Below are 21,647 nucleotides of genomic sequence, written 5' to 3' on the forward strand. Positions count from 1 at the left end.
GCGCAGAGATCTGCCCGGGCTGATTTCGGCTGCCAGACGGGTGCCAAGCGGGCCAAGGAGTCAGTCCGAGCTCAGAGACAGATTTAATTCAGGGGGTGGGAAGGACTGCGAAGGACTCCCTCGCGCCTCGCCAGCTGCGGGCGCCCGGAGCTGCCCCTGCCCCTTCCCCTTCCTTACCACAGGGTCTTTCACTATGTCCAGCAGGCTGATGATGTTGGGGCCTCCTCGGAGGTTCTCCAGGATCTTAATCTCACGCTTGATCTTCTTCTTTTTCACAGGCTGATAAAACAGAAAGGGAGAGCCCGTTACCAGCAGACAGCCCTCTCCCCCCACACTGGCACACACCGCAGGGGAAGGGCGAAGGCGCGTGAGGTTCTTCAGTGGTGCAAAAGAAACTGTGAGCAGCAGGCGCGTTCTCTAGCTCCGCGCAGCCCGCGTCTGACCCCGAGCGGAGCGGGCTCTGCGTCCCCAGGGGGGCGGCTCTCCCCGGACAGGGCACCCAGCGTCACCCGGCCCCGCGCCAGCCCTGTGGAAGAACGGAGGGAGCGTGATTCCACGCCACGATCACCCAAACCGCCTCCGCGGAACGGCACCCTGTGAGCTCGTCCCCCTTAACAGCTCTCCGCTTCCAAAGAAACGGGAGTTTCCCGCATTTGGGAGATTCTTTTCCTACAACAAAAGGTTTTAAAGAGCAAGCTCAGTTTTTCCAAGTCCCGGGTTTAACCTTTGACTAAAACTTTGGTAAACGGTTACCCAAGAAAAGCCTAATCCAGTGAAAGAGCTGTAGCAGCCGAGCCCGTCTGCGCCTCTGTCGCTCCTCAGCGCTGCCTCCCACGCAGCCCGGCCCGCGCTGCCCGGGGACGTCCCCCGCGGCCGCAGGGCGAGCGCAGGGACAGCTCTGATGTGCCCCCAGAAGCCGACCTGAGTCTCTCTCCCGCCTCGGAAGACGGGGTGCTCTTTCTGCCTTCCCAGCTAGCTTTCTGCTTCTCCATCACAGGCTGGGCAAGACACAGGGCGAATATATTAAGGAGGACATTCCTCACTCGTAACCCACCCCGAGCTTTCCTCAACGTGTATTTCTGTTGTGCTCCTTAATTGCTGTACTCCTTCCGCCTCCGCCGTTCCTCTTGCAAAGGCAGCGTTCTTCTGACCGTCCCCGTACTTTATCACTCCTGCACCCTACAGGCTGTAATTACACACGGCTCGGCGAGACCACAGAAATTAGCTTGCCGCCGCAAGCTAAACACGGTCCATGAGCCTAACGAGCGACGAAACGGGAGAAGCAGCACTACCGGCTGCCCGCGTGCCCTGCCCAAGCTCCTGGGACAGGCGGGGGTCCCTGTGCTCATCCCCAGGGCAGGAATCAGCTCCAGCTTACAGGCTGAGCCATCACGCGCTGCAACCACCTTCTGTTGCGAGACGCTGCTCTGCTCATGCCGGGAAAGATCTCTGTGCTCCTCTTTCCTCACCCTGGCGCAGGAGTTTATGAACTTGGATCAGAACAAGACGAGAACTTGTGCTGAACTGGTGAGACCGTGACCTGAAACAGGCCCCCAAAAAAAGCCCGTTCCCTCAAGCAGCCGCAGTTCCGGAGCGCCGCTGAGGTGCAGCCGCCTGGCAGGAGGAGATCACCACCCGCCGCAACCTCGCAGCGGTGACACCAGCGGGTGACAGAGAGGGCGGGCAGAGGGGACACAGGCAGAACACCCAGACCAGGCTGGGCACAGGACTTTCCTTCTGCCTCCACTGCCCTCCCTGCCTCCCTGCTCCGAGCTCTGGTTTGCTTGGAAGCAGGTACGCAAGACTAGCGTAATTCAGTGAAAGAGCGCCAGCAGCCAAGCCCGTCCGTGTCTCCGTAACTCTGGATTGCTTGGGAAGGAGACAAGCTAGCTGAAACTTCTGCCTTGGGGACTCAGCTGAGATGAGATCACCCAAGTATCAGCAGAGCGCTTAAACGAGGGCAGGTGAAGGAGGGGAAGAGGCAGAAGCGTTGGCAGAGGAACAAGCTGGCGGGCAAACACACCTACCTTGAGGATTTTCACAACCACTTTCTCATTGTTGGTGATGTTGATGGCTTCAAAGACTTCACTGTACTTGCCCCGGCCGAGTTTCCGCACAAGCTGATAGTCATCTTGGTTGCTGTTGAGGAAACAAGAGAAATAAGAGATGAAGAGGTTGCGGGCGGCTCAAAACAGAGCACCGCTTGCTTTAGAGACAACGCTTCTCCCAAGGGAAGGTCAAGATCTGGGGGGGTCAGACTACGGTAAGCGGAGAGCTACAGCGTACCACGGTGCCCACGGCTAGTGAGAAGCAGCTACCGCCGCAGAGGGGCACGCAAACCCACCGGCAACCGACCGGCGAGCACGGCTGCAGCGCAGTGCTGCCGGCAGAGTGCTGGCTCAGCAGTTTCCAGGTGGAGATGGACACAGGACCACCTCACAGGCGTTACGGGGAGCTCGGGGACAGCCCCCCCCCCCCCTCCCTCCCCTCCAACGCCTGCAGGCACCGCAGCCCTGCAGACAAACCCTTCCGGCACGCCGAAAATGCCTCTGCCAACTCGCAATACTGGCGCGCTCCCACCCAGCCCTCGCTCTCTTCCCAGCGGAGACGATGCCTTTCCACCTTTCCCTCTTCCCATTTATGAAGAGGAGGCGGTGGGCTGCAAGGACTAGCTCCCCTGAACCCCCCGAGCCCACCAGCCGCCAGTTAATGGCAGAGACTGACAAAATACCTGGCGTAAAAATTCCCCGAGGGCCCCTCCTTTACGCTGAGGTGCGAAGGATCTCGCGCACCCCAGGACTTGTAAAAACGAGTACTCCACACAAGAAGTCGGAAGGAAATAAAGCAACTCTCACCCATCAAACCTCCGCGTATTTAAACCCACAAAGGTCTCACCAAAGGCACCTGAGGGGACCGAAGGAAACAGCAGGAGTATCGGCAATTATTTCTGCTCCGCCAAGGAGGGCAGGCGCAGGGCCCCCGGGGGGCTGATAAGGATAAACAAGTTGAGGAAAGAAAGGGCATGGCGGGCTGCAAAAGCTTGACTTCACAAATTGCTAATTACCAGAGACAATACAGGAGATGACTTGTCAGCACCTCGAGGAAAAGAAGGAGAGTTCAAAGGGGCAGCGGAGCCCCAGCGCAACCCCACCAACCGCGCCGGGCTGCTCCGCTCCTCCACCGAAGGTCACGCTCGGCAAACGCGAATAAAGGGAGCGTGGCGAACCACGCGTTACGGATGGGGAGGATTAATCCGTCTTCGCTAGGAACCAGACGGGGTCAACGCTGGGGAAAACATCCACTGCAAGGATTGTTGGGGTGAAAACACCCCCGCAGGATGCCCGCAGAAGACATGGAATTACCGTCCCGGAGAGCCTGAAGGCTCCCCAGGGCTCTGCCTGCCGCGGGGGATTTGGAAGTGGATAAAAAGCTTTTCATTTCTAGGTCACCGGTACCAGTGACCGGCGCGCGTTGCAGCTAGCCAGGGTTTGGGCAGAGAGGAGGGAGAGCACCGGGGAGGGCTCCTAATCCGGCCCCGGCAGCGACCCCGCTGCCAGCTGCCAGCCGCAGCAGGGCAACGCGTCCCTCGGTGCCCAGGCCGACGCCGCGGCCTCAGCTAAAAGACTTATTTTATAGATTAAAGACTTATTTTATAGGTTTTACCACGACCACCCAACAAAGAGCAGCCTGCGTCCCCGGCGGGCAGCATTCCTTCAGCCCGAAGCACCGGGCGCACGGCTCGGGAAGGACGGTGCCGTCGAGCAGGGGAGCCGTTTCTCCCTGACGAGCGCTACGTTAATACCTAAGGAGCCCCCGCTGGCCCTTTGCCCGGCCCGTCGCCGAGCCGGCTGCCGTACAAAACCATCAACCGGTCGTCTTCATTTCAAGTTCTCAGAGACTCAAGTCCTCAGGGGAACTCCGATTAAAAAAAAAAACCAAAAAAAGTCACGAGACCTTCACCTTCGTCCTTTCGAGCCCCTCTTCGCTCTCCAGGACCGTTCCCAAGCTCCCTGCCGTCGTTCCCCGCTATTCCCATCGGCGGCCCGGGGCCAGCAGCGCCGAGGTTTCGTCGTAGCCATCCTTCCCAGCAGCAAAAGCCAAACCCTTATCTTTAATTAAGCGCTTACTCCTGTGCTTAACGCCAGGCACCCGGCTCTACTTTAAACGCTTAAATACGAGTGGCTCCACTTGCAAAGCTGCGGCGCAGCCCAGGGCTCCCCGGGGAATGGGGACCCGCTTCCCACCGCGGCCCGCCCCGGCCAGCGCCATCCCCAACGCCGAGAACCGAAACGCGGGTGCCCGGCTCCACTGGGTTGCCGGCCCTCACGCCGCGGCTGGAACCCGTGGGGCTCAGCGACCTGCCTTCGGAAGGGCGTCCGTCCCCGCGCCGCCGAGGAGAGCGGTGGCAGCGCTGGCGCCCGGGCCCTGCCGTAAGTCCCCCTCCTATCTCCCAGGCGTACCCCCATTCCACGACGTGCGACTCGTAGTCCCAGTACTCGCGGGGTCTCTGAGTGTTCACGTCTGCATAGACCCTGGCCCGACTCGGCACTGGCCCCGACATGCTTCCACGGCCAGAGGCGCAGTACCTCAATCACCCTAAAAACACAAACACACATGAATTGGGATGAGACCAAGGCACACTTGTGAGAGAAAGAGGGGAAAGAGGGGGCGCGTGTCGGGGCTGCCGAGCGGAGTCGGGGGGCTGTGGAAAGTGAGGGCGGGCAGGAGGCGGCTTCCGAGGGGCTCTCCGGCACGGCTCAGCCCCGCGGCGGGCAGAGCGGAGGGAACCCGTGCCCGAGCCACCATCCCGGCGGCAGGTCTCTGCCGGGGAGCAGGCTCCGGGGTCCGCAGAGCCGACAGCCGGGCTGTCCTCCTTCACGCCCCTTCCCAGCCCAGTTCTCTTCCCCCCCGACCCCAAAACCGCTCTGCCCGCCGCTTAAGCCGAGAGCAGAAACCTCCCTCGGCTCTCCAGCTCCGAACGGCCCCCGCAGCAGCAAGGAGCGAGCACCACCAGGTCCTCCCCGAACCTGCCGGCGCTGACCTCAGCCTGCTTCCCCAGCGGGAGGAAAATGGTAAAAAAAAGACACCGACAGAAAAAGGTGGCGGTGGCGAGAAGGGACCAAACTCCACGGAGCCGGGAGGGGGGCGCACAGACGGAGAAGGCAGTTCTGTCCGGGATGGGGAAGGGAGCTCTGCCCGCCCCGTGCCTCTTCCCCGGGGATGGCGGCAGCTCTCGGCGCCCGCCGCGAGCAGAGGTTCGAACCAGCCCTGGCAGAGGCCAAGCAGCTCCGTGCCAAACCCTGTCACCTCCCCAAGGACACAGGGGACGGAGCTCTTCCATTCCCCAACAACCGGGAACGACGCGAGACACGCAGATCCGCAGCAAGACCCTGACCCGTTACACCAGCGCTCTCCAGGAGCCCGCCGGCCCGGGGACACCACACGTGAGCACACCGGTCCAGTGACACTGCATGTGACCTCACCGGCCCTGGTGACACCGCATGTGAGTCCACCAGTCCAGTGACATCGCATGTGACCTCACCGGCCCTGGTGACACCGCATGTGAGCCCACCAGTCCAGTGACATCGCATGTGACCTCACTGGCCCTGGTGACACCGCATATGAGCCCACCAGTCCAGTGACATCGCATGTGACCTCACCGGCCCTGGTGACACCGCATGGGATCCCACCACTCCAGTGACATTGCATGTGACCTCACTGGCCCTGGTGACACAGCATGTGAGCCCACCAGTCCAGTGATGCACCATGTGACCTCACTGGCCCAGTGACACCGCATGTGACCTCACCAGTCCACTGACACCGCACGTGAGCCCACCAGCCCTGGTGACACCACAAGCTCTCCTCTTGCTGTTGGTCCCTCTGTGCAGCTCCCGGTACGTGCCAGCGAGCCGGAACCCTCCAGGCACCACCGCACGGCAAAATGTGCCGCGTGAGCCGGCTGGGCCGCGGAGGAGTGGGCCACGAGTCCCACTGCAAGCCAGTCCAGCTGCCTGCCGTCCTCCGGGCAGCGCCCGAGGAAAGGGGATATGCAGCCACGGAAGAAACGTTTCGGCTGAACAACCCAAGGTGGGAACCACGGACAGGTACCGAAACCGCGACTCCCCGCCAAGGGAGGGCAGGACGTGGTGCTGAGCAGACGGACCTCCGGCAGTCGGGACCGCGGGCTCAGGAGAGCCGCTCTGGCTGTCCCCTGTCCTCCCACGGCAGCGGGAAACTAAGCTCCGCAGTCATTTACCCAAAATAGAAAATATTTTGACACAGCAATCCGGGCTCTGCTCCCGCCGTAGCGAAATCACCCGCAGGCCCTGTCACAGCGCGGTCGGCGAGTCCATAAATCAAAGCGAGCACCGGCCGGCAAGGAGCACGCGGCATTTAGAGAGCCCTTTTGCATTTTTAATATCCTCCGCAAGGGTTAATCAGCATCTCGGAAGGTAGGAGCTCCCCAGCTGGTACAGAGCCGGAGGGAGGCAGCTGCCTGCAAGCTGCCAGCAGAGCTGGGGCTTGGATGAACAGGATCGGGCCCCTCCGCAGAAGCTGCTGTCCCCCACTGCCCAAACGCCGGGGGGGAGCGAGCAGAGCTCATTAAGCCAGGAAAAAAAAGGAGTTTTCTGCCAGGTTAATGGGCTCCACCAGCCCAGTCTGGACCCCGCGGCCCAGAGCAGCGTTTGGGGAGGGTGGGGAGGTGCAAAAACCACTCAGAAACTGAAAATGCTGAAAATGGAAAAAAATCCCACCAGATCTCATCTGCAATGACCCAGTGAAATGGCATCTGCACCGATCCCGGCAGTGGAGCGGGGACGGTCTGCTCAGCAAAGAGCTCCGGGGTGGGGGCAGCCCCCGCTCCCAGCACAGGCTGGGGATGGAGGGATGGAGAGCAGCCCCAGGAGAAGGGCTCGGGGGGGCTGGGGGGGGAAAGCTGGCCAGGAGCCGGCAACGTGCGGTGCCAGCCCAGCGAGCCCCCGGCATCCCGGGCTGCATCCCCAGCAGCGTGGCCAGCAGGGCCGGGGGGGGTTGTGCCCCTCTGCTGCGCTCTGCTCTGCTCTGCTCTGGGGAGACCCCCCCGCAGTGCTGCCTCCAGCTCGGGGGGTCCCAGCATCAGAAGGACATGGACCTGCTGGAGCGGGGCCAGAGGAGGCCCCCGAGATGCTGGGAGGGCTGGAGCCCCTCTGCTGGGAGGACGGGCTGGGAGAGGTGGGGGTTCAGCCTGGAGAAGAGAAGGCTCCGGGGAGACCTGCGAGCCCCTTCCAGTGCCTAAAGGGGCTCCGGGAGAGCTGGGGGGGGACTCTGGGTGAGGGGGGGCAGCCGTAGGACGAGGGGGAGCGGTTTGACGCTGCCAGAGGGGAGACTGAGAGGAGATGTGAGGAAGAACTTGTGGGCTGTGCGGGCGCTGAGCCCCTGGCGCAGGGTGCCCCGAGAAGCTGTGGCTGCCCCATCCCTGGGGGTGTTCAAGGCCGGGTTGGACGGGGCTGGGAGCAACCTGGGCTGGGGGGAGGTGGCCCTGCCCGGGGCAGGGGGGGACTCGGTGGCCTTTGAAGGTCCCTTCAGCCCAAACCATTGGGTGACTCTATGATTCTATGAAAAAGAAAGTTTCCTGGAGATAGAAAGGCTCTGCTGCCGTTCCGCACGCAGCGGGGTGCTGCCCGCCCGCTGTGAACACCCCAGGGAAGGCACGGCAGGATCGGCACATGCTCCGAACCACCCCGGCGAGCACAGCGCCAGGGAGAAGGAAGAGCCAAGGCAACTTCAAAGAGAACGTGGCGGGGCACAGGCAGCGGCAGACACGGCGTTCCCGTTTATCCTCAGGCAGCGTGGCGAGGGAGATCATCCGGCACCCCAGAAGCCAGCGTGGGGGGACGCGGCACCCTCAAGGCGGGCAGCGGGCAGGATCAGGCCTGCCTGCAAGGCCAGCTGCGTCGGAGAGGTGACATTTCCGCTGCGGCATTGCGGATTGGGGTGAAAAGTGCTGACGGGGAGAAGAGACCGACCGCAGAGATATTAGAGAGGGAGAAAAAAAATAGCAGGAACGCTCCTGAGGGCAGGAGGCAGCAGCCCGGGACACGGTCACGGCGCCGCAGCCTTGGCACGACCCTCTGCTCCATGCAGGAGAAACCCACCCGTGACGTGGAGAGCAATCACACGAGCAGCTAACGAGCCTCGGCGCAGGGGCTGTGGCCATCCCACCGGCCCAGGGCCGGCGGAGGCTCCACGGGGAGCGCTTCCCTGCTCCGATCCACTGCACCATCGCTTATGGGTCGGCGCCGCCGTTCTCCCCTCCGGCCAAAGCAGGTTTGCTCCCCGCGGCACGTTCCCCGGCGCCCGAGGCTTTCACACGTGAGGCGGGCGCAACGAGCCAGGGATCCCGTCATCCTGTCCCACTTTTCAAGTATTTTTAACCTGAAGAGCTCAGGGGGGTGGAAAAAAAAAAAAGCCAACCTCTCTGTTCTGTGCTAATTTCAGAGGTTTTGTTGGGTTTTTTTTGGTTTTTTTTTTTTTCCTCTAAAGGCTTTAATGGAAGCGGCGCGCTCTCAGGCAGCTTTCAGACCCGCGCAGCCCGGGCCTCGGAGATGTCAACCACGGTCAGGGGCTTCTCTGGCTTCTCGCGTTTATCGCTTTTAACTCAAACCCACCAGCAGCAGCTTGCCGGCTCCCTGTGCTTCCCCAGCGCCGGGTTTGCTCCCGGCTCCCCTCCGCCAGAAGCAATCTGTTGAGGATTTTTAAAGGGAAATAACGAACGTAAGTGGGATGCAGCGTTCAGTCTCTCTTTAAAAGGTTGACCTCCTTCATCTTTTTTCGGTAGCGCTCAGCGCCATCCTTCCTTCTCTCGGCGGCACGACCGAAACGTAAGGCGCGTTAGCGGGGAGGTGTTGAGATGGAAGGGGCCAGCGCGGCCCCTGACGATGGTTCCACTGCCCCCTGATGAAACGCAGGCAGGACAGGCAGCATCCCTGCCCTTCCCCTCCGCACAGACACAGCCCCCCCGGACACCCCTCCGAATCCCGCAGGAAAAGGGGGCTGAGGGTCACCACGTCCCCCCTCCTGCCACGGCACCACCCCATCGAGTGACACGGCTCAGGAACAGACCCGGGCATTGGAAACCCCGCGCTGCCCGTGGTCCCACGGGCCACCAGCATCCTACTGATGATGGTGACTTCCAAGAGGAGCCCCACCATGGCTTCCCGGCCCGCGGCGAGAAGCCCGTATCCCCAGACAAGGTCAAGGCCACCATCGTCCTCCCCAGGAAGCCAGAAGTGTCCCCGGGGCGCGCTGGCTGGAGTCCCGGGGCTGCCGGTTGCTCTGCACCAGAACGGCACCAGTCCCCTCTGCCCGCTCCAAACTCCCTGTGCTCCTCAGGGGTAACGTGGGTGGTGAGACCCCGACTTGTCTCACCCCAAAGCCCTTCCACACACTTCTCCTGGATGGGAAATGTCGCCTGCCCACTCCGACAGCACACCACTGCCCTCCAGCTGGCCCAGGCTGACCGTCGGTGGAAAGGGACCTGGGAGTCCTGGTGGCCAACAGGACGACCATGAGGCAGCGATGTGCCCTGGTGGCCAAGAAGGCCAATGGCATCCTGGGGGGCATCAAGAAGAGTGTGGCCAGCAGGTGGAGGGAGGTCATCCTCCCCCTCTGCTCTGCCCTGGGGAGGCACATCTGGAGCACTGTGTCCAGTTCGGGGCTCCCCGGGTCAAGGACAGGGAACTGCTGGAGAGGGTCCAGCAAAGGGCTGTGGAGATGAGGAGGGCACTGGAGCATCTCTCTGCTGAGGAGAGGCTGAGGGACGTGGGGCTGTTCAGTCTGGAGAGGAGAAGGCTGAGGGGGGGTCTTATCAACGCTTATCAATCCTTCAAGGGCGGGTGCCGGGGGATGGGAACGGTCTTTGTTCAGTGGTGCCCAGTGACAGGACAAGAGGGAACGGGCACAAACATGACCTTAGGAAGCTCCACCTCAGCCTGAGGAGGGACTTCTCTCCCGTGCGGGCGGCAGAGCACTGGCACAGCTGCCCAGAGAGGGGGGGAGTCTCCCCCTCTGGAGCCATTCCAAACCCGCCTGGAGGTGTCCTGTGCCACTGCTGGAGGTGCCCCTGCTCTGGCGGGGGGTGGCACTGGGGGAGCTCCAGAGGGCCCTTCCAGCCCCGACCAGTCTGGGATGCTGTGAAAAGCAACAAGCCTTCATGGCACTAAATAAACTCGCCGCCAACAGGACTTTGGAGAAGGCAGCAGCGAAAGGCAAGCTGAGCAGGCAGACACGGAGAACAAGGGCCTGATGTCCGTGTTTCCAGCTCTGCATAACAAACCGGAGCACCTCAGTGGACTGAAACAATGGGGCAAAGCGGCTGCAGTGGAAATCCAGAGGACAGAAGCAGCCTGGAGACCACAGCCAGGCTGGAAGCAGCTCCACATCCAACCTCAAAGCCTGGCTCCTCCGCTTGGCTCACGGGCGGGCTGCTGGCAGAGGGGAGAACTGGGGAAAGCCCACGGCTGCCGCATCCCTGCCCGGCTGGAGCAGCACCCGAGTGCCGCAGGCTCCGGGACCCTCCCAGGTCCTCCCCAAAACGAAGAGTGAAGCTGAAGGAGGAGACGACCTTCCCCGCAGAGCGGAGAGTTCCCTCAGGAAGCGGCTGCAGCCAGAGATGCTTCTGAAAGCGTGGCGGCTGGAGCTCACCCAGGGCACGCAGCCCCGGGCAGGGCAGGTAGGCGAGACCCAGCATGGCTCACCGTTATCTCCAGCCTCCCACCAAGCCGCAGCTGAGGGCAGGTGATGTCGAACCGCGGGGCAGAAGGCCGGCCGCAGCACCAGAATGCTCCCGTGCCGGTAACTTGTTCAATCTTGGGGCTGCTCCGAAGAGAAGAGGTACGCGGCGGCCGTACACGCTCCTACTCTCCTCGTGGCTTCAGCTACCACAGCTGCCGGTAGGAAAGACGGATGTGCTGCAGGTTGTGCTGCACGTGGAGCTTCAGGACCATGAACTGACCGGCAGCAGATCGGCTTTAGTTTCACGGAATGGAATAGAACAGAATAGAATCAAATCATAGAATGGTTTGGGTTGAAGGGACCTTCAAAGGCCATCAGGTCCCCCCCTGCCCTGGGCAGGGCCACCTCCCCCCAGCCCAGGTCGCTCCCAGCCCCGTCCAACCCGGCCTTGAACACCCCCAGGGATGGGGCAGCCACAGCTTCTCGGGGCACCCTGCGCCAGGGGCTCAGCGCCCGCACAGCCCACAAGTTCTTCCTCACATCTCCTCTCAGTCTCCCCTCTGTCAGCGTCAAACCGCTCCCCCTCGTCCTGTCACTACAGGCCCTGTTAAAACGTCTGTCCCCATCTTTCTTACAAGCCCCCTTTAAATAGAACGTAGTATTTTCAGTGAGAAGGGACCTACAATGACCATCCAGTCCACCCGCCTGACCAATTCAGGGCTGACCAAAAGCTAAAGCGTGTTCTTAAGGTCTTTGTCCAAATGCCTCTTAACCGCTGCTGCGCGTGGGGCATCGGCCACCTCTGGAGGAAGCCTGTTCCACTGTCTGACCACCCTCTTGGTAACGAAATGCTTCCTTGAGCAACCTGGTCTAGCGGGAGGTGTCCCTGCCCACGGCAGAGGGTTGGAACTAGGTGATCTTTAAGGTCCCTCCCAACTCTAACCAGTCTGTGATTCTCATGTCCAGTCTAAACCTCCCTGGCGTAGCTTTGACCCGTTCCCAGGCGCTCCGTCCCCAGATCCCAGGGAGAGGAGCTCAGCACCTCCCTCTCCACATCCCCTCCTCAGGAAGCTGCAGAGCACCATGAGGTCGCCCCTCAGCCTCCTCCTCTCCACACCAGATGAGCCCAAAGTGCTTAGCTGCTTCCCTAGGATGTTCAGGATGTTCTTTCCAGCCCTGTCACTGGTTTTGATGCCCTCCTCTAAACGTGTTTAAGGACCTTCACATCCTTCCATACGGTGGGGCGCAGCACTGCAGATGGCACTCAAGGTTCTTCAGAACCTCCGTGTCCCCCGGTACAGCCACTGCACCAACAGAGCCCCACTGAAGGGCACGCTGCCGGCACCCCCTCGGCACAGGGTTGTCCACGCAGCCGGCCCAATGCAGGCAGCTGGATCTCCCTGGATACAGGGGATTTTTGGCAGCCAAAATGAAGAAATCCACATTGGGCTCCAGCCGGAGCTCGGCAGCACCTTCACCATCACAGAGTGATGGAGACACAGTGTAAACCCACCGTGGGCAGAAGGCTGGAAAGGTCCTGAGGAGTTGCAGATGAAAAGAAAGCATCTTCAGAGATGGATTTATCTGAATTAAGAAGGTACAGGAGGAGTCTGGCAAGTGCCGCCAGCCAAGGTTCCCACCCTGGTGGGAGCACACCAGGCCCGAGGTCGGCACAACGGGCACTGCCCCTCACACTGCCACTCTCCGGTGAGGTTTTAATGAGCGCAGAGGCAGAGAGACCCTTAAACTCATCAACGAGCTAGGAATGTTCTCGGGAGCGTCTCCCACACACCACGCAAGGGAGAAACCATGAAGATACTGACTTGGGAACACGATGAGCCAGGGTGGATGCGGCGAGAGCGGAGGGCATGGGCAGGTGAAGTCAGCTTGGTCACAGCTCCTCGAATACCCCACCAAGGGGCAAAACGGCACTGGTCACAGAAACATAGAATCCCAGACTGGTCGGGGTTGGAAGGACCCTCTGGAGCTCCCCCAGTGCCACCCCCCGCCAGAGCAGGGGCACCTCCAGCAGTGGCACAGGACACCTCCAGGAGGGTTTGGAGTGGCTCCAGAGGGGGAGACTCCCCCCCTCTCTGGGCAGCTGTGCCAGTGCTCTGCCGCCCCCACAGGAGAGAAGTCCCTCCTCAGGCTGAGATGGAACTGCCCATGGTCACGTTTGTGCCCGTTCCCTCCTGTCCTGTCACTGGGCACCACTGAACCAAGCCTGTTCCCATCCCCCGGCACCCGCCCTTGAAGGACTGATAAGTGTTGAGAAGATCCCCCCTCAGTCTTCTTTTTTCTAGACTGAGAAGACCCAAGTGCCTCAGCCTTTCCTCGTAAGAAAGATGCTCTAATCCCCCCATCATCTTTGTAGCCCTCAACGCTGAAGGGCAGAGGCCACAGTGAGAGAAGAGGAAGATGAAGGCCACCTTGCCCTCTCCCGAGGTCTGGTCTTGCCTCCTGCCAACCTCAGGAGCTTTCAACCAGCCCCTCCACAGCTTTTAGCAGCGCAGTGGCACGTTCGCCCATGGGGTTCGTGAGGACAACCACCTCGGCACGGCCCCGGGGGAGCCTCACGGAGAGCCCGGGACACTCAGGAAAATCCCGGAACAGGTTCCTGGGCTGCGGATGCTTTCAGACGCCGACAGCCCTACTGACCACCTGCATCGGGCAGCGATAAAGGCAACCGCGCAGAGACCAGCCGCGCGCCCCCAGGAAGGTAAGATCGCGGTACGGAGTGGGAACCTCACCGGTTTATATCTGAGCTGACAACTCTGCAGAGGCGAAAGGCAGCAGGGAAAGCAAGGTCAGATGTTTCCAGGAGAGATGCTGCCTCTCTGGTGGGGCAGACGGCTCCAGCTCCCGACTCTCCGGCTCCCCAGAGGGGTTCGGAGCAGGGAAAAGGGGGGAAGTCCCAGTCCCGCAGACAGGGAAAGGGAAGGGTGACCTGCAAACGGAGGACTGAATTTGTTCTTCAGAGGGAGCCGGGGTTGGTACTCAACCCAGGAGTTGAGGATCCAGGTCAGATCCGGCCCGAGGGACAGAAAGCGGTTTTCCTGCCGTTCCCAGCTGCTGCGGAGAGGGCACGTGCAATGTCCCGCTTCTCCCACAGAAAGGGACTGCACCCCAATCACCGTATTTCCGAGCAATTAAAACATGCTTAAAACAACCACAGCTTTTTAAAAATCTGCCCAAGCCTCTCCTCAGCACTGGCTACTCGGGAACGGCGGGTGAGGGGTACGGGGTACGGGTGAGCCCTCTCTGGGCAATTTCAAACCCCAACTTCCAACCCTGACGTGGGAGAAGACCGTAACCATTCATTTTCTGAAGCTCAGCAGCTCACCACCTCCAGCCACCTCCACAAAGGGCGCACCCAACCTCCCCATTCGCAATGCCTCAGCCCTCACCGTCCTTCGGGGGTCCCGAGAGAAGCACCCGGCGCTGGTTGATGACGGGCAACAGCGCTGGGACACCACATGTGGGTCAGTGATGCCCCGTCTGACACCGTCGGCAGGCCCACGGGGACAACCGTCATCGACGACGACAAAAATAATTGAGATCACATGTTGGGTCGGGCGCATCTGCAGAAAAGCTGGGGAAAAAATCAACACAGCCCAACTCCCCGAGATGTTCTCCTGCGCTCAGGCAGTGGGGCCGAGAGACAGCGTACGACCCAGCTGACGTGCCGCGCGTCGCAGCAAGGATCAACGAGGCTTCCGTATTGGAAACTGGATTTCCCCAGGAGAAGGGAATAACGGCAAGCGGCAGTCCATGATCACAGCTATCGACGGCGAGACAACGCCTGCAAGGATCAAACCGAACAACCTCCACAGGTATTTGGCGTTACCGACGCTGGTGTAAAAGAGAGTCACCCTGCAAACGCGAAGGGAACTCGGCCAACGCGCACGAGCCAAGGGCGCAGCGCCCGGTCCCCAGCGCAGAGCTGGAGGCACGCTCCCCAGCCTCCATCCACAGCACGGGGAGAGGAATGCCACCCGCGCCGGCAAACCCTCCCGTGACAGCACCTGACGTGCAGACTGCAAAATCGGGATGTCCCACCAGGCTGCAGGTCAGCCGGGGCACAGCGCCGGGTCGGAGCCGAAGGGAAGCACCACTCAGAATTCAGCGATTGGGGAAAAGGAATCACAGAATCACCCAGTGGTTTGGGTGGAAGGGACCTTGACCATCCAGTGCCACCCCCTGCCCTGGGCAGGGCCACCTCCCCCCAGCCCAGGTCGCTCCCAGCCCCGTCCAACCCGGCCTTGAACACCCCCAGGGATGGGGCAGCCACAGCTCCTCGGGGCACCCTGCGCCAGGGTCTCAGCGCCCGCACAGCCCACAAGTTCTTCCTCACATCTCCTCTCAGTCTCCCCTCTGTCAGCGTCAAACCGCTCCCCCTCGTCCCACGGCTGCCCCCCCTGACCCAGAGTCCCCCCCCAGCTCTCCCGGAGCCCCTTTAGGCACTGGAAGGGGCTCGCAGGTCTCCCCGGAGCCTTCTCTTCTCCAGGCTGAACAACGCCAAGAAAAGTATTAATTCATCACGTCTGGGTCTGGGACGGGTTTGGCCGGATCGGGACATGGGTCCAGCAGCAGTTTGGCCGGATCAGGATGCAGGTCTGGCAGCAGTCTGGCCTGGAAGCGTTGCCGCAGCCGGGCCGGTTGCCTGTAGCCGGCTCAGGTTTCCAGCCTGAAATCCCAGCGCTGGCAGGGGCGCATGGAGAGCCGGACCCGGCGTTCCTGCGCGCCCGGCCAACCGTGCCCTTAGTCATCCTCCGACCAGGGAAGGCTCTCGAGCCAAGCGCTCAAGAACGTACCGATTCGTTTAAATGACCGATTGCTTCGTTACACGCGAAAGCGCAGCCGCGAACAGGCTGGAAAGGCAGCGGGTGAGGGCGAACGGGCTCGTTTGCCGGGGAAGGGTGGGCTCAGCTGCCTCCGTACACACTGTCCCTACCCCACCGCTCACGAGGACCCGGCCCCCTCTCCCGCAGGCCCACAGTCGTTGAGGTTGGAAAAGACCTCTAAGATCACCGCATCCAACCGTTAGCCCAACGCTGCCACGTCCCCACTAACCCCCGTCCCTCAGCACCACCTCTGCCCGTCGGTTAAACACCTCCAGGGGTGGCGACTCCCCCACTGCCCTGGGCAGCCTCTGCCAGTGCTCCACAGCCCTTTCCGGGAAGAAATGTTTCCCCATCTCCAATCTAAACCTCCCCTGGCGCAGCTTGAGGCCGTCTCCCCTTGTCCCATCGCCTGGTCCTGGGGAGCAGGGACCGACCCCCCCTCGCTGCCCCCTCCTGTCAGGGCGCTGTCGAGAGGGAGAAGGTCTCCCCTCGGCCTCCTCTTCTCCAGGCTGAACCCCCCTAGGGCCCTCAGATGCTCACAGAATCCCAGACTGGCCGGGGTCAGGAGGGACCTCTGGAGACCATCTCGTCCAACCCCCCGCCAGAGCAGGGGCACCCAGGGCAGGTTGGACATGAACGCATCCAGGTGGGTTTGGAATATCTCCAGAGGAGACTCCCCCCCCTCTCTGGGCAGCCTGTGCCAGGGCTCTGCCGCCCTCAAAGAAAAGAAGTTCTTCCTCATGTTCAGACGGAATCTCCCGTGTTCCAGTTTGTGCCCGTTCCCTCTTGTCCTGTCACTGGGCACCACTGAACAAAGACCGTTCCCATCCCCCAGCACCCGCCCTTGAAGGATTGATAAGCGTTGATAAGACCCCCCCTCAGCCTTCTCCTCTCCAGACTGAACAGCCCCACGTCCCTCAGCCTCTCCTCAGCAGAGAGATGCTCCAGTCCCCTCCTCATCTCCGCAGCCCTTTGCCGGACCCTCTCCAGCAGTTCCCTGTCCCTCTTGACCCGGGGAGCCCCGAACTGGACACAGTGCTCCAGATGTGGCCTCACCGGGGAGAGCAGAGGGGGAGGATGACCTCCCTCCACCTGCTGGCCACGCTCTTCTTGATGCGCCCCAGGATGCCATTGGCCTTCTTGGCCACCAGGGCACATTGCTGGCTCACAGGCATCTGACCTGTTGGCCACCAGGACTCCCAGGTCCCTCTCTGCAGAGCGCTCTCCAGCAGGTCAGCCCCCAACCTGTACCGGTGCAGGGGGTTATTCCTCCCCAGACGCAGTACCCTACACTTGCTTTTGTTGAACCTCATTAGGTTCCTCTCCACCCAACTCTCCAGCCTGTCCAGGTCACGCTGGATGGTGGCACGGCGTTCCAGCATGTCAGCCACCCCTCCCAGCTTTGAGTCACCAGCAAACTGGCCAAGGGTACGCTCTGTCCCTCAGCCAGGTTGTTGATGAGCGTGTTGAACAAGACTGTACCCAGTGCTGACCCCTGGGGAACACCATGAGCTACAGGTCTCCAACTGGACCCTGTGCCGCTGACCCCAACCCTCTGAGCTCTGCCATCCAGCCCGTCCTCCATCCACCTCGCTGCCCACTGCCCTACCCCACACTGCCCAGCGTGCCTACAGGACGTTATGGGAGACAGTGTCAGAAGCTCTCCTGAAGTCAAGGCAGACAATGTCCACTGCCCTCCCCTCAGCCACCCAGCCAGTCATGGCCTTGTAGAACGTGATCAGAGTGGTCAAGTGTGACTTCCCCTTGGTGAACCCATGTTGACCCCTCCTGATAACTTACAACCTCCTCTTAAGATGTGTTCTCCAGACCCTTCACATGCATTGCTCTTCTTTACACACGAACCCAAGACCCTGTGCCCAGCCACCGCCGGCTCAGTGTGGCTGATGCCACCTCCCAAACCCATTCCGCCCGGGGGGACGGGCGGAGAGGCACCAACACTCAATCCCGGCCGGCAGGAGCCGGCGTGGGGCTGATCGCCTCTGCCTCCTCACCCTCTGCCCCCCTTCCTACATCCTGACCTGGACACTTGCACCTCAAACCCTCTCCTGCACCTCCGAATCCCTCTCCCCAACCTCGCTCGCCTCCAGCTCCTCACTCTGGCCTCTCACATCTATCCATCATGGACCTGCTGGAGCGGGTCAGAGGAGGCCCCCGAGATGCTGGGAGGGCTGGAGCCCCTCTGCTGGGAGGACGGGCTGGGAGAGGTGGGGGGGTCAGCCTGGAGAAGAGAAGGCTCCGGGGAGACCTGCGAGCCCCTTCCAGTGCCTAAAGGGGCTCCGGGAGAGCTGGGGAGGGACTCTGGGTCAGGGGGGGCAGCCGTGGGACGAGGGGGAGCGGTTTGACGCTGACAGAGGGGAGACTGAGAGGAGATGCGAGGAAGAACTTGTGGGCTGTGCGGGCGCTGAGCCCCTGGCGCAGGGTGCCCCGAGAAGCTGTGGCTGCCCCATCCCTGGGGGTGTTCAAGGCCGGGTTGGACGGGGCTGGGAGCGACCTGGGCTGGGGGGAGGTGGCCCTGCCCGGGGCAGGGGGGGACCCGATGGCCTTTAAGGTCCCTTCAGCCCAAACCATTCTCTGATTCTATGTTTTCAGCCACACGTTCACCGCACAAACCCTCCCGTCCCCAAACAGTGGGAGCTGGGCCAGTTGTCCTCAGCGTTTCGGCACCATCACCCCATTGCCGAAGGACTTCTCCAAAGCGCCCCAGGCAGCGTCTGCTGCCAGGAGAAAGGCCGGGAGCTCGGTCGACGCCGGGCTTGGGGGAGAGGGGAAGCTGCGAGGGGTCAATATCTGAAATTTAGACATTTCTGCATCGCACAGCGGGTTTCGAGGTGGCGGGAAGAAGCAGGGAAATTTCAGAGGAGGAATCGGCTAAAAGCAGGGACAACGGCACCTCCTGCCCCACGGGCATCTCCGCGGCCAGCCGGGAAGGCCGGTGAGCGCACAGCCCCATCACGGCACCTCCAGCGCACGGCGTGACCGACCCGAGAGCCGCCGAAAACACCGTGCCGGGGTGCCACGATCTCCCGGGTGCCAGCGCGGCTGCATTCCCCGCGACGGCGGTTTAAAGGCTTTGCTCTTCTTCTTCCTCCGGGACCCGCAGCAGACAGCGGTCCCTCCCCGCGGGACGGCGCCCCGTTACACAGCTCCCCGCCGACCCAGAGTGGCCTTTCCTAACCAAGACGCGTTAAAAACTCCTCCCCGGTGCCCTCCGAAAGGTTCGGGATGCGGGAAGGGAAGGTGGCAGCCAGGGAATTCATCACCATAGCGAGAACGGGGCTTTGACATTATGAGACTCCCGGGCCGGGGACCGGGCCCTGACACACCTCGAGGGAGACGGATTAATTAGTACAAGAAAAACCACGGAGAGTTTGGACAGAAACGGGCTTTGCGTTGGTTTTGTCTATCCGGTTAACGAAGGGCATAAGCAAAGTTCGTTAAGATTCTTCCCTTCCCACCCCTCGTGGCAGCAGAACCCGCAGCTCCCCGGTAATTACGGCTGCGTTTCGCTAAGGGGTCAGCGACCGACTGCGCCGAGCGGTCCCCGGACGCGCGCGGTGCCGCCGCCGCCCCCCGCTCCCGTGGCACAACAGAAGTTTTAAAAGTAAAACACGAGAATGCGGTAAAAGTCAAACACGGCGCTGGGTCCTGCCCTGTCCGCCCCGCTCCCGGCACGCCGCCGTGCCCAGGCGCCGCATGGCGTCGGCCGGCACCCACCGCGTGGCGGGACAACGCCACGGCGAAGACACGGGCAGCCCCTGCGGTACCGCAGCACCAACACGCACCGGCGGGTCACCGCGTCACCGCACAGGGCTGGGGACACCTCTGCCCAATGCCATCCCCCGCCCCACGGCGCTGCTGCTCTGCCCCACACCTACACCCCATGGGGCACCCCCTGCCCCACACCTCACCCCTATGGCCCCATGGGACACTGCCCCACATACCCCCCAGGATATGGGGCACCTCCTGCCCCACACCTCACCCCTATGGCCCCATGGGACACTGCCCCACATCCCCGCCAGGACATGGGGCACCTCCTGCCCCACACCTCACCCCTATGGCCCCATGGGACACTGCCCCACATCCCCCCCCCAGGATATGGGGCACCTCCTGCCCCACACCTCACCCCTACGGCCCCATGGGACACTGCCCCACATACCCCCCCCAGGATATGGGGCACCTCCTGCCCCACACCTCACCCCTATGGCCCCATGGGACACTGCCCCACATCCCCGCCAGGATATGGGGCACCTCCTGCCCCACACCTCACCCCTACAGCCCCATGGGACACTGCCCCACATACCCCCCAGGATATGGGGCACCTCCTGCCCCACATCTCACCCCTATGGCCCCATGGGACACTGCCCCACATACCCGCCAGGACATGGGGCACCTCCTGCCCCACATCTCACCCCTATGGCCCCATGGGACACTGCCCCACATACCCCCCAGGATATGGGGCACCTCCTGCCCCACATCCAACCCCTATGGCCCCATGGGACACTGCCCCACATACCCGCCAGGACATGGGGCACCTCCTGCCCCACACCTCACCCCTATGGCCCCATGGGACACTGCCCCACATCCCTGCCAGGATATGGGGCACCTCCTGCCCCACACCTCACCCCTATGGCCCCATGGGACACTGCCCCACATCCCCGCCAGGATATGGGGCACCTCCTGCCCCACATCTCACCCCTACAGCCCCATGGGACACTGCCCCACATACCCCCCAGGACATGGGGCACCATCACACCCACACCCCACCCCCCCCGTGTCCACCATCGCACACACACCCCCCCGTGTTCACCATCGCACCCACACACACACCTGTGTTCACCCTCACAACCACCCCCCCCCAGTGTTCACCATCGCACCCACCCCCCCATGTTCACCCTCACACCCACACCCTCCCCGTGCTCAGCCTCACACCCACACAACCCCTGTGTTCACCATCACACCCACACCCCGCACACACCCTGTGTTCACCATCGCACACCCCCACACACCCCCCAAGTTCACTCTCACACACACATCCCCCCGTGTTCACCATCACACCCACACACAGACCCCACGGTCACCCTCACACACCCCTTGTTCACCATCGCACCCCCCCACACACACCCCATGTTCACCATTACATGCACCCCCTGTGTTCACCATCACACCCACACCCCCTGTTCACCATCGCACGCCCCCACCCCATGTTCACTCTCACACGCACATCCCCCGTGTTCACCATCACACCCACACCCCCGCACACACCCCATATTCACCCCCACACACCCACACCCCGTGTTCACCCACACCCCCCCCCAGCACTCACACCCCCCGCTCACCCCCCCCCTCACACCGGCAATCACACACCCCACGCTCACAAACACCCCCACCCCATCACGCTCACCCACCCCTGTGCTCACACTCACCCTCAAACCCACACACTCACACCCCCCTGTGCTCACACTCACCCTCACCCACAATGACGCCCCCCACACTCACACCCCCACACTGCACACATCACTCACACCCCATCATGCTCGCGCACACCCCACTCACACCCCCACACACTCACACCCCCCTCGTTCACCCACACCCTCACACCCCCTCACTCACACTTGCACACCCCATCCCATCATGTTCACACCCCCACACCCTCACACCCCCACACCAACTCTCACGCCGCCACACTCACCATCACCTGCACTCACACCCCCCGCGCTCACACCCCCCACCTGCACACACGCACACACTCTTCACACTCACACCCCATCACACACACATGCCCCTTGCTCACACACCCCCACACTCACACCCCCATCATGCTCACAACTCCCCCTCACCCCCCCACCCCTGTGCTCACACTCACCCCCCCACTCACACCCCCTCACCTGCACTGACACTCACACTCACCCCCACACTCACACGCCCCCACTCACACACCCTCCTGCTCACACTCACTCACACCCCGTCACACTCTGACGCCCCCCGCTCACACTCACCCACACTCACCCCCCTGTACACCTCCCAGGCACTCACAGCCCCCCCCCACTCCACAGCCCCCACTCACTCACC

At 62.1% G+C, this 21,647-nt stretch overlaps 1 protein-coding gene and 1 long non-coding RNA gene across 5 annotated transcripts in view; one reads left to right on the top strand and one right to left on the bottom strand.

The window, feature by feature from the left end:
* LOC309686282 (casein kinase II subunit alpha-like) overlaps positions 1 to 21,647 on the bottom strand; it is a 33,067-nt gene that overhangs the window by 10,599 nt on the left and 821 nt on the right. Inside the window, exons 1-4 of one of the 4 annotated variants that reach the window (XM_082498866.1) lie at positions 5,308 to 5,321; positions 4,461 to 4,596; positions 2,028 to 2,139; positions 178 to 279 (exon numbers count right to left, since the gene is read on the bottom strand). In XM_082498866.1, the coding sequence (XP_082354992.1) occupies positions 178 to 279; positions 2,028 to 2,139; positions 4,461 to 4,561 (315 nt within the window). In that variant the 5' untranslated portion in view covers positions 4,562 to 4,596; positions 5,308 to 5,321. Of the gene's footprint in view, positions 1 to 177; positions 280 to 753; positions 824 to 2,027; positions 2,140 to 4,460; positions 4,597 to 5,307; positions 5,322 to 21,647 lie in introns of those variants that run through there. The other 3 variants (XM_082498865.1, XM_082498867.1, XM_082498868.1) reach the window with 3 other exon arrangements.
* Positions 5,116 to 9,784, top strand: LOC309686284. The gene is made up of 3 exons (XR_014270527.1): positions 5,116 to 5,444; positions 5,889 to 6,087; positions 7,825 to 9,784. It is a non-coding gene; the product is annotated as an uncharacterized lncRNA (long non-coding RNA).

The sequence above is a fragment of the Vanellus vanellus genome, assembly GCF_965231255.1.
Source record: "Vanellus vanellus genome assembly, chromosome: 2".
Classification (NCBI taxonomy): Eukaryota; Metazoa; Chordata; class Aves; order Charadriiformes; family Charadriidae; genus Vanellus; species Vanellus vanellus.